This window comes from Diabrotica undecimpunctata, chromosome 6 (assembly GCF_040954645.1).
Source record: "Diabrotica undecimpunctata isolate CICGRU chromosome 6, icDiaUnde3, whole genome shotgun sequence".
NCBI lineage: Eukaryota > Metazoa > Arthropoda > Insecta > Coleoptera > Chrysomelidae > Diabrotica > Diabrotica undecimpunctata.
The window spans coordinates 115,876,613-115,888,144 of NC_092808.1; the positions used below are offsets into that span (position 1 = coordinate 115,876,613).

At 33.2% G+C, this 11,532-nt stretch overlaps 1 protein-coding gene across 1 annotated transcript; it reads right to left on the bottom strand.

The window, feature by feature from the left end:
* Nucleotides 1-1,049: 1,049 nt before the first annotated feature.
* LOC140444575 (uncharacterized) lies at nucleotides 1,050-11,123 on the bottom strand. Its single transcript, XM_072536337.1, has 3 exons — nucleotides 10,761-11,123; nucleotides 7,191-8,804; nucleotides 1,050-1,118 (listed from the first exon to the last, which is right to left on the bottom strand). The coding sequence occupies exons 1-3, from the start codon at nucleotides 11,121-11,123 to the stop codon at nucleotides 1,050-1,052; spliced, it is 2,046 nt and encodes a 681-aa protein (XP_072392438.1).
* Nucleotides 11,124-11,532: the final 409 nt, after the last annotated feature.

Sequence of the window (11,532 nt, forward strand, 5' to 3'; positions counted from 1 at the left end):
TTGTTAAAGGCGATAACTCGGTTCAGACTTGTTGCTGAGGGTTGACTTAGACTTAAGGTAGCATTCTCTTACGAAATACGAAAACCCCGTCCTCCCCAGCTGTTTTTGTACCTTTTTTAAATTTGTTTTATTTTTAACTTTTCAGCAAGATCATACGCAAGTCTCCATAAGTCTTTCAAAGTAATGCCATAAAACTGGCTTGATAGTTGTTTGCTGTGATCAGCTAATATAGCTTCTTGTTCTGCTGAAAAGTACGATTTCCTTCCCAAGGGTAGTTTTTCGGTAGAACTAGATTTGAGATGGTCATGAAGCGTAATTCTTGGAATATTCAATTCAGCGGCAACACTTTTTATGGATCGTTCACTTTGAACCAATTTAAATGCACAATGTGGTAATACCGACACCTGTCAATATTTCCCCCATTGGTGTGTCGGCATTACCCCTGAAGCACAAAATGGCGGTTACACAATTCTACAGACTTAACTAAATGTTAAAATGTAATATGAACTATATTAAAATTATCTTTATAATTTGCACTTTCTATTATTTTTATAATAATATAATTTGTTATAGAGTTACCTTTATTTGTAGAGAAGTCAATAATTAGATCAAAAACTAATACAAGACATAACAATTCAGAATAAAATAACTAGTTTGCTTGGATGATAGAAACTAACTGAGCGCTAACTGTGGTGTCACTCGCTAAGCAGCAGTACTATACAGTGACGTATTCAACTAAAAATAAACCCAAAACCCACTGTGTTGGTATTGCCTCGTATGTCGGGATTCCCCCGGTCTACCCTAATTGAAGACATTAAGAGACTAGCATACTAGCTTGCTATCAGAAATAACATTTCCCACCCCTCTTCGGAAAGAGATGGTAATGCCGGTAAAAAGGGTCTCCAAAATATCCTCAGAAGGCATCCCAATCTATATATTCGAAAACCGCAGGATTTTTCAAAAAACAGAATAAAAGGTTTTACTCCATAAAATATCAACCATTTTTTGGTATCGTGGAACCAGCTATAGAGCAGAAAAATTTCAACCCCCTAAGAGTGTATAATGTTGATGAAACAGGTATCATCACCGTTCAATCCAAGATTGCTATGGTCATCACCCTGAAAGGTAAAGAATAATTAGTATCTGTAGTTACGTGCATGAATGCTGCAGGAGCATTTGTTTTTCCGTTGTTTGTATTCCCATGCAAAAATATGAAGGCCGAGCTATTAGACGGAGCTCCAGATGGATCAAATGCTGATTGTTACTCTTCCGATTAGATATAGTGCCACATCTTTACGCGATGGATACAACATTTTATCAATCATCTAAAACCTTTAGAAGACGATCCTGTGTTGCTTATTCTTGACGGTTATTATAGTCATATGGGAATCAGGGCGTTATACCTTTTAATTATATTTTTATTGTAGGTATTCCACTTCATACGTCACATTAAATCCAATTGGTAGATTTCTGTTCTGATAATGTCTTCATTAAAGATATACTGTTTAAGAGAAATCCAAAATTGGATTAAAAATAATCTTTGTCGAAATGTAGGACCCTTTAAAATATGCTTATTATTCTGTCTTTTGCTTATCAGAAATCTGTGACTGCTGAGAAATCAGCCAATGAGTTTCGCAAAGAAGGAATTTTTTCATTCAATCAAAATATATTTTGATTTTTTAGAATGTTGAAAATTCCATGGACTGCCAGGGTCACCAATGAGAAAGTGCTGAGAAGGATGGGGTCGAGACAAAAAATTGTTGAGAACAATAAAAGTACGCAAGACTGCATACCTTGATTACATACTGAGAAATGATAAATATAGTCTTCTGCAGGTCATCATGCAGGGTAGAGTGGATGGCAAAAAGGGAATAGGTAGAAAGAGGAAGTCATGGCTGCGAAATATTCGAGACTGGACAAACATGACTGTAGACGAATTATTCCACGTTGCAAAAGACAGAGAAGCTTTTAAAAATGTGGTTGCCAACCTCCGTTAACGGGGACGGCATAAGAAGAAGAAGAAGAAAATATATTTTCAGAAGCAGATTTTATTTTGGAAGAACGAAGTCAACTAGTTCTAATAAGACTTTGCCATTCGAACCAAATTATACTATTCGCTCAATTCAACTGTTTATTGAAAAAAAAACCTGAAACATTAAATGTGTAGCAATGTTGAATTTAATCAGTTATCGAACATTTTAAAAGTTCAATCCTTTTCACCTTTATCATGCTACAGTTCATTGACAAAAGGAGACGTAAAACCGGTTCTGCAGCATTAAAAGTATGCCCTATAAAGGATGGTTGACGATTTAGAATCTTTAAAGAAGAAAAGAAAAGAATAACTTAAAAAGAACAGTTGCCAAAATTTAAAGGTTTAAAGAAAACTAAAAAGAAGATGATAGTCAAAAATGAAACAGTAAAGAAAGAAAAAGAAGAAAATGAATTCCCAGAAATGAACATTATTCAAAGGACCAGCGGAGAACATTGGAGAAAAGTGAGTACAGCGTTCAAGTTGCTTCAGAAGGTCACATAAAGAGTGTGTTGGTAGTGATAAAAAGAACACTTACGTGTATGTTTTTTGTATTAAAAAATAGGTTCGTAATTTTGGATGGGGTATCCAATTTTAGGAATCTTTTTTTTAATTTGAAAAAGTATAATTTTTTATTTTGCTAAATAATTACATTGTTTAATAATAAAATAAATATTCTATTATGCATAAGTTGTTTTTACTGTGGTAACAGCATAATTTAAGAACAAAAAATTATTTCAAATGGTTTTTTTGACAAAAAAAATTTAATCAAAAAAGCATATCCAATATTAGGCAAATTTTCTTTACTGTGTGCGACTCTGTATTCTTTCCCTTAAGGATTATGTATGCCTGGTACATTAACATTTCTTGCCTGGTATGCGAGGCACTTTTCAGATTAACAATCGGGAAAATTAAGCTTGCTACGAAAGGCGCTCCACGACAATGTAAAACTTTCGAATGGTCTCTTTGATCATGAGTCACGCGAGTCATTTAATCTGTGTTTTTAAGTTAAAAATCTAATATTTGGTAGGTCAAAATTCCACAAAATATTTAAAGAAAAAAAAATAGATTACCATAAAGGAATATAAATCACTCAATAAAAAGGGAATAAAATAATGGACATTATATAGTAATACCAAGCATTATCACACGCCATTAAATAAAATTAATATACCTACTAAGTATTAGCTGCAGTAACTATTAAAAATACACCACAATTTTAATTAAAACTCCTTTTTATTTTATGTTTTGATTTTTACTTTATATTTAAAATAATATTTATTATCATTAGCCCGTACTAGGTCCATTTCAAGAAATATGCCTACCCTGTTTTTATCGAGAGTGCACGGACTTATGCAGTATGGATAAAAATTTACTTTATCTTTCTCAGATCATCTAAACATCATGTCGGTTATCTCTCTGTTTCATTTATTCGTTCTAGGTCTACATCCGGTTAACTCTTCTCTCCATATTCATCTTAATTTTAATACGTTATATCTCCACACAATATCTTTCGATATACGGTACGAATAAGGCTTAGCCAAATAAGTACCCGTAGATCAACCGAAGACATGTCACAGGTCACCAGCTGTGTGCGGTACAACAAAATCGCAGGCGGCAATCAAGTTGATTTAACCAACTGTAATACTGCGAACATACACCAACCCGTCTGTCAGGCGTGGTGTTTTAAAACAAATACAGATTTACCACAGGTGAGTAAGATGCGTCCAAAATTTCACACTGATTTATCAGTCTGTCTTCAAGGATTCTAGGTAGGGACTACAAAAAGCTACGAAAACTCAAAAATCTCATAACTCTTTACGTTAGTAAATACAATGCTAAAAGTCCACTGTTCGGAGAGAGATTCACACAAATGAAAACTGAAATGAATAAAATTAAATGGGATGTCATGTATCAGCGAAGTTAGAAAGAGAGCTGAAAATTTAAAAACTCTGAAATCAGAAAAAAACACGCTATAACAAACATCCAAAGTATCTAAAGTGGCATATTTTATTCTGAAATTGAATAGTAGATATCAACTCAAAATTATCCAAGTATACGCTCCAACAACAGACCATACAGATGAAGAAATCGAAATATTTTATGACGATATATCTACTGCTCTTAATGACTCGGTTGCTCAACTTCATGTAGGGTCTTATGTTGCTATGTTATCAAATCTACTGGTAACTGTAACATCTTAACATATAAGATCGAATAATGTACAATTTATTTAAACCAATAACTTTTAACGAGTATTTACTCAGAAATTTAGTGGCTCAAAACATGTACACCTAGACACTGATGATGGAATATGGATTCCGAAAACGTTTTGTTGTTGTGATATAGCCCGATTGGGTTTTCTAATTATATACCTTTTATAAAGGATTTAATTTTCTTTTTATATTAAATGTTTTATTTTACGTTGTGTTTGTTATGCAGTTTGCGTAAGTGAATATAGTGCTAGATGAGCTTTGCGGAATAAAATTCTTAAATATAATTAGAAGTAGATTGTGCCTTCAATATTTTAAAAATGGTAAACTGTGCGATAGTTGGTTGCAATAGCAATAATAACAAAAAGCTAAAAAATTCATCAAAGTGTCGGTTTTGTATATTCCCGCGGAAAAAAAACTTTGCCAAAATTTTTGATGAGAAATGCATGCAAAATAAAAAAATAAACGTTTTTACAGCAAGTGTATGCTCAAAGCATTTTATTGAATCTTATTACCAGCTCAAAAAATTGTTTTATCCAAGAACAAAATGGAGACTAAATCCAGAAGCTATACGTAATCTAATCACATTATCTAATAAATTATAATAATTTATTTAAATTAAAAAAATTATTATAAAATTACTTAAATTGGGAATCTTCCGGCGTTCTGTGTTTCTGTGTTTTTGCTGATTTATTTAATATATTAATATTTGATGTTTCTTCACAATAATAACATCTTAATGCTACAGATCTTTTAAAGGTAAGATCATTTACTTAATTGTTTTTCATATAGATGTATCGCTTATAATACTCCTTTAGATGAACTGATGATGCCCAATGAACATTGGGCCAAACGTCTTCAATAAATAGATAAAGTAGCACAACTCTTGTCTTTTTTATCTCCAAATTGACCGAAAATATCCCTTTCACTTACGAGTGCACATTTATATATATATATATATATATATATATATATATATACAAATATATATACGAAGTAACAAGAAGTCCAAAGACCTCTCTCTGATAGTAAATTAGGTGAACCGCAAATTCAAAGCCTCTTACTAGAGACTTTTAGCGACGCTAGAAGTATCTTTTTACTTCAACATGCATCCACGATTCACCTTTGAAAATTACTATCTTTTTCGCTCTTTACGTAGAGAAAAACGTTTAAATGAAAGTAAAAGATTGCATTTCATTTCAATCGGAACTCCACCATTGCTCTACACGTGTTTCGAGTTATTCAACTCATCATCAGGAGCACTTGTGGAACACAAGTGCTCCTGATGATGAGTTGAATAACTCGAAACACGTGAAGAGCAATGGTGGAGTTCCGATTGAAATGAAATGCAATCTTTTACTTTCATATATATATATTTTACCATATACTTTCATATATATATATATATATATATATATATATATATATACTCCTCATTACATTTAGTTAAAATGATCGTGTCAAAATTATTTTCAGTCGTCATTTTATTGATAAATATTCCACCATTATCTGGTTAATAGTTAATACTGTTCCTCTGAAATCCAGTTTTCCTGGTCACCATAGCGTTTAACTTGTTAATGAACAAACAGACATTTGTGCAAAAAAGTACAGTCAATATTTACTTTCATGACAACACCTCATTTAGCGTGGGAGAAATTGGGAAATATGAAACAGCGACTACAAATTGACCATTGTTATGTAGTACAAATTCATATGGCTAATTGCATAGCATACGGAATGTAATTTAATAGGAACTAATTAACTGTCGAACAGATGAAAAATTATTTGCGGAATAAGCGAACATGCTATTATTTGCCAGTATTATTTTGTAGAGTTTGTGGACACAAAATTTGGCAGCACTAAAAATACTAAAGGGTATTTTAAGCTACTATTTTTTGTTTTACGTTACGTTACCTTCAACTATCATTGGTTCCATGCCTTCTCTTCTTCTAGTTATATGTCCAAAATATGTCAGTATATTTTGGTTGATAGTTGTGATGTGTCTAGTTTTTATGTTAAGTTCTACTAGAATTGAGTTATTTGTGCGATTCCTTGGTATGCGCAACATTCTACGGTGGACCCACATTTTAAATTCCATTATACGCTTTGAATTGGCTTTTTTTTATTGTCCAAGTTTCTGAAGCATAGGTGCCGATAGGAAATATCGATGCTCGAACAAGGCGTAATTTTGTGTTTTTTGTAGGAGCCTAAGTAATTAAATTCTGACCACTTCGTAACCTGTCATGATTCTTATTTCTGCTTGATACTTTCTGATTCTATCGATGATCATCACTTTGGTTTTCTGTATATTTATTTTCAAACGATATTCCGTACTCACCGTGCCTAGCCTATTCATAATTTATTCCAGTTCTTCTTGTGATGACGCCAATATAACAGTGTCATCAGCATAACGTAGGTTTTTGATTTTTCTTTCTCCTATCGTTGCTCCATTTTGCCATTTCTCAAGAACTTGACGCATAATATGTTCACTATATATATTTAATAGAATAGGAGATATTATGCATCCCTGTCGAACTCCAGATTTTAATTTAAAGTTTTTCGAAACCATACTATTATTTCTTACATTACATTAGCAACATGACCCTGCATCAACTACTAAGAGTTATTAGCAGGGGGTACAAACACAAATTACAAGTATTCAATTTCTTACAATGTATATATAACTTAAATATATTCTATTAAATATTGTAAAATTTAATGTCTTTCAAATATTTCAGCACTTGGTTGACCTGGCAGCTTAGTAGATCCTTCATGTTGGTAGAGAGGTTATTTTTTCTTCTTTCTTGGGTGTATGTTTTGCATTCTAACAGAATATGTTTCACAGTGATTTGTGTCTTGCAGTTGTGGCAAAAAGGGATGGCTTCTTTATTTATTAAGTGAATATGGGTTGGTATAGTATGGCCTATTCGTAGTCGAGTTATTATCACTTGTTCACAACGTTTGGGTGGAAGTGGTAAGGTGGTGCCTACAGTTTCTATGACATCTTTTAATTTGTTGGATGTGGAATTCCAGTTACTCTGCCATAAGTTGTTAATATGTCTTTTAATGGAGGTTTTGTGGTCGTTTCTTGTTAGCATGTGTAATACAGGGATGCTTTCATCTAGTGCAGCTTCATTCGCAAGTTGGTCCATTGCTTCGTTTCCCTTGATTCCCACATGTGATGGCACCCATAAAAAAGTTATTTCTATGTTGTTTGTTGATAGTAGTATGAGTTCATTTTTTATTAACATTATAATTTCATTTGATGGATACAATTGCTGTAAAGCTTTTAGTGTACTTAATGAGTCAGATATTATAATATCATGAGGTGCGGATTTTCTTCTGCAAACTTTCAGTGCCTCTAAAATAGCCAATGCTTCTCCAGTAAATATGCTATAACTCGGAGGGAGTCGTATTTTAAAATAGTCTGCTCCATATATGTAAGCCGCTGCTAGTCGTGATTGAGTTTTTAATGCATCAGTGTAGATATGTTCAGAATTTGGATATAGGGATATTATTTTATGGTATGATTGATGTATTAGTGTTGGGTTAGTGGATGTTTTGGGATAGCGAGTAAGAGATGTATTTACAATTGGTGGACCAGTTGACCAAGAGGGAGAGTTTTGGGTTGGATTTATGATGGCACTAAACTGCTCACAGTCGTAACCACTGAATTTAATTCTTTCATGAAAAGGGAGTGTATTCATAGGTTTATTTTTGTAATTATTGATACATTTAGGTTTTAAGATATTTGAATGCATGGGATTTTGATGATTTGATGATACACGAGTTGCATAATTTAGTGACAATTGTTGCCTTCGTAAGTGTAAAGGTAATTCGTTAGCTAATACTTGAAGGCTATTGCTTGGGCTAGTTCTAAATGCGCACAGAGCAATTCTTAGTGACGTTGATTGAATTGAGTTTAGTTTTTTTAATGTAGTTTTTTTGGCAGTACCATAACATATTGAGCCGTAGTCTAATTTACTACGTATAAGTGATTGGTATAAGTTTAATAGGGTTCTTGTATCTGCTCCCCACATACGGTTTGAGAGAATTTTCAGGAGATTAATTCTAGGTTGACATTGTTTTTGCAAGGTATGTATATGACTTTTCCAGTTTAGGGTGCAATCTAGAGTTAACCCCAAGCAATTTATTTCGTTTGTTTCTTTTAGAATATGTCCATTTAAAGTTAGATTAATGTTCTTTATATTTTTCCGTTTGCTAAATATTATGTACTGTGTTTTTTCAGGAAAAAAATTAAAACCAGTTTTAAGTGACCATTTTTCCAGCGTGTGTAAAAACTTCTGTATTACTTCAGCTACACATTCCACACTTCTGCTTTTGTGGTATATAATCAAGTCGTCTGCGTATAAATTGGCTTTATTCGGTAATCTCATTTCGTCCAAGATGTTATTTATTGCAATCAGAAACAATGGTGGGCTTAAAATGGAGCCTTGTGGAATTCCATTTTCAAGAGAGCGTGGACTAGAGTTATAACCGTTAGCTCTTACTTCAATGTGTCTATGAGTTAAGAAATTTTGTATAAAAGCTAGTATGTGACCCTCAAATTTCAAATTTCTGTAGTGTTTTTAAGATGTTATATTTCCATGCAGTGTCGAAAGCTTTATTGATATCGATAAAAACAGCTAGTAATTTTTGATTGTGTAGAAATGCTTCATGGATTTCACTCAAGCGATACTAAGTTGTCGGTAGTGGATCTGCCTCTACGAAACCCACTTTGATAGGAGGACAATAACATTGAGTTTTCTAGATGCCATACTAGTCTGTTATTTATAATCTTTTCCATTAGTTTACACATACTACATGTCAAGGAGATTGGACGATATAACAAGGGATCGTCTTTAGGTTTGTTGGGTTTAAGAATTGGGATGATAATTGCATGGCACCATATCTTGGGAAATATATTATTGAAAAATATTGTGTTAAATAGTTCTAGGAGGATAAGTTTAGCTGATTCTGGAATATTTTTTAAGAAAATAGGTGGAATATCATCAGTATTATTTTTATATAGCTTCTAGATCAGATGTTCTGGCGTGCCCATTTCTTTAAGTATATGCCACATTTTATCTCATTTTACGACATCGAAGGCCTTGGAATAATCAACAAAGCCTAAATATGTTTCTATGTTCAACTCTCGAGATTTTTCGATAATTTGACGAATATTAAGAATATGTTCTCTTGTTCCTCTACCTGGGACGAATCCGCATTGTTCTTGGGGAATTTGTGGTAAGAGAATCGATTTTAGTCTTTCATTGATGATGGTTAGAAGTACTTTGGTCGCGTGTGATGTCAATGCTACTGTACGGTAATTACTGCAATCTGTTGGTGAACCTTTTTTATATATGGGAGTAAACGTGAGTTTACCCCAGTTATTTGGCCACTTTACGGTATTCCTGATCTTATTGCAAATTCTATGCATTACTTTTGTCCCTAATTTTTCCATTTCTTTGAGTGTTTCAGCTGTTATTTCATCTTCTCCTTCTGCTTTTCTAAATTTTAGTTTTTTAATTGCTGCCTCATTTTCTGATTTCGATATTTGAGGTTCTTTTTCATAACTTTTTTTCTCTGTATTATTGTCTGGGTCGTTGTTAAAAAATATTATTTCGCAATATTGTTTTGCTAATAATGCAAACATAGCAATATTGTTTGCTAGAAATGCAAACAATATTGCTATGATCAACATAACCGATTTTTAAGATATTGGGATATTTGGTTAAAAAAGTCCATCAGATGGCGTTGGGCCAGTTTATATATTGTTGGAGCCGTCACTTTTACTTAGACGTCATGTAAGTAAAACTTATATATCTCAAAATAGTATCTTTTCTTATCATCTTAGAACTGAATTATTCTCATATACTGGACTCACGCGCTAGGTCATCAGAAAATGCTGTGTAGCTCAACAGCGGATTCTTGAACTTATTTAAAATAGACAGGGACATTTCGAGCCCGGCCAGATGGTATAGAAAGCATACTTGGCCTGTGCGTCTGAGATGTCAACAAGGCCTCACATGGCCTATAATATTTATAGGTAAGAATTGCGTAATTATATATTTTTCTGTTATATATTCATACTAAGAACACATTTTACGCAAAATATCACATTTCAATATGGTATTGGTTGCTTTCCTCTGTGTTACTTGCGTTCCTTCCTCTTCTACCATTTCTGCGTAACTCTTTGTACATCTGCCTGCACAACCAACATCGCTGAGTTTTTGACTATTTTTCATAATGACTGGCGTGACAATAAAATCTCCTAATAGTCTCCGAATTACCTCTTTCTTGAATTTGGTAATTTCATGTTTTCATTGGCAATGCTTTGATGCGTGAAATAGGCATTTATTTCCAATAATAAGTGCCATGCCGGTCAAGAAACCCATCGATAGTTTTCTCTACCATTTTATTTCTTTATGTAATGCCGAATTAAAACTTTTAATTTGATCTGATATATTAATGAAGCATTTATATTTATTATATTCGATGACATTCTGCATTGTTACCATTTGTTCAGCGAATTTGGTACTAATCATCAGCACATATTGCTTGTCCCTCCACTTCTGAACAACGATGCCCGAATTACTTTGTCCAGCTACATGTTTGCCTACTTTTAATTTTTTGGAAATGACGTTTTTGAGATTATATTTGAGGTTTGCACGTAGTGTTTTTTGGTTTTGGAGTTCATGTGAAAGAGTGACAGAACTGTAGTAGTTACCAATCGCAAGTGTTTGTCCTTTTTCAAGCAGTCCATCCATAAGTTTCGCCACTACATTTGTTAGTACGCTGCTACCTTCAGCATGTTCTTTTTCATAATATACATTAAAACCGTATGTATAACCACATACGGTTAAACAGACAAACCACATGCAGACAAAGTTTAAATAGTTTTATCCCAAATGTGTGCCTCTTATTGGTGATATACGGCTTGAATTTTATTCGCCCATGAAAAGGCACTAAAGTTTCGTCAATGCACACGTTTCTATTGGAATGATGGAAACCTTAAATCTATCCTTCAGTCTGTTAACCAAGGGAACGATCTTCTGCAAACGGTCATCTGTTGATACTGAGTTATTCTTAAAATTCAGCGTTTTCTACAATAAGTAGAAGCGATTCTTAATTTGATTACTAAAGCGATTATCATTCTTTGACCAGTACGAATGGAAAGACGAAAAATTACATAATGCCATTCATATAACTACACCCAGTACTCCTTTTATTTCGGTGATATAACCATTGTGCCACGCGGTTATACGTGTGCTTTTTTTCTAATTTCTT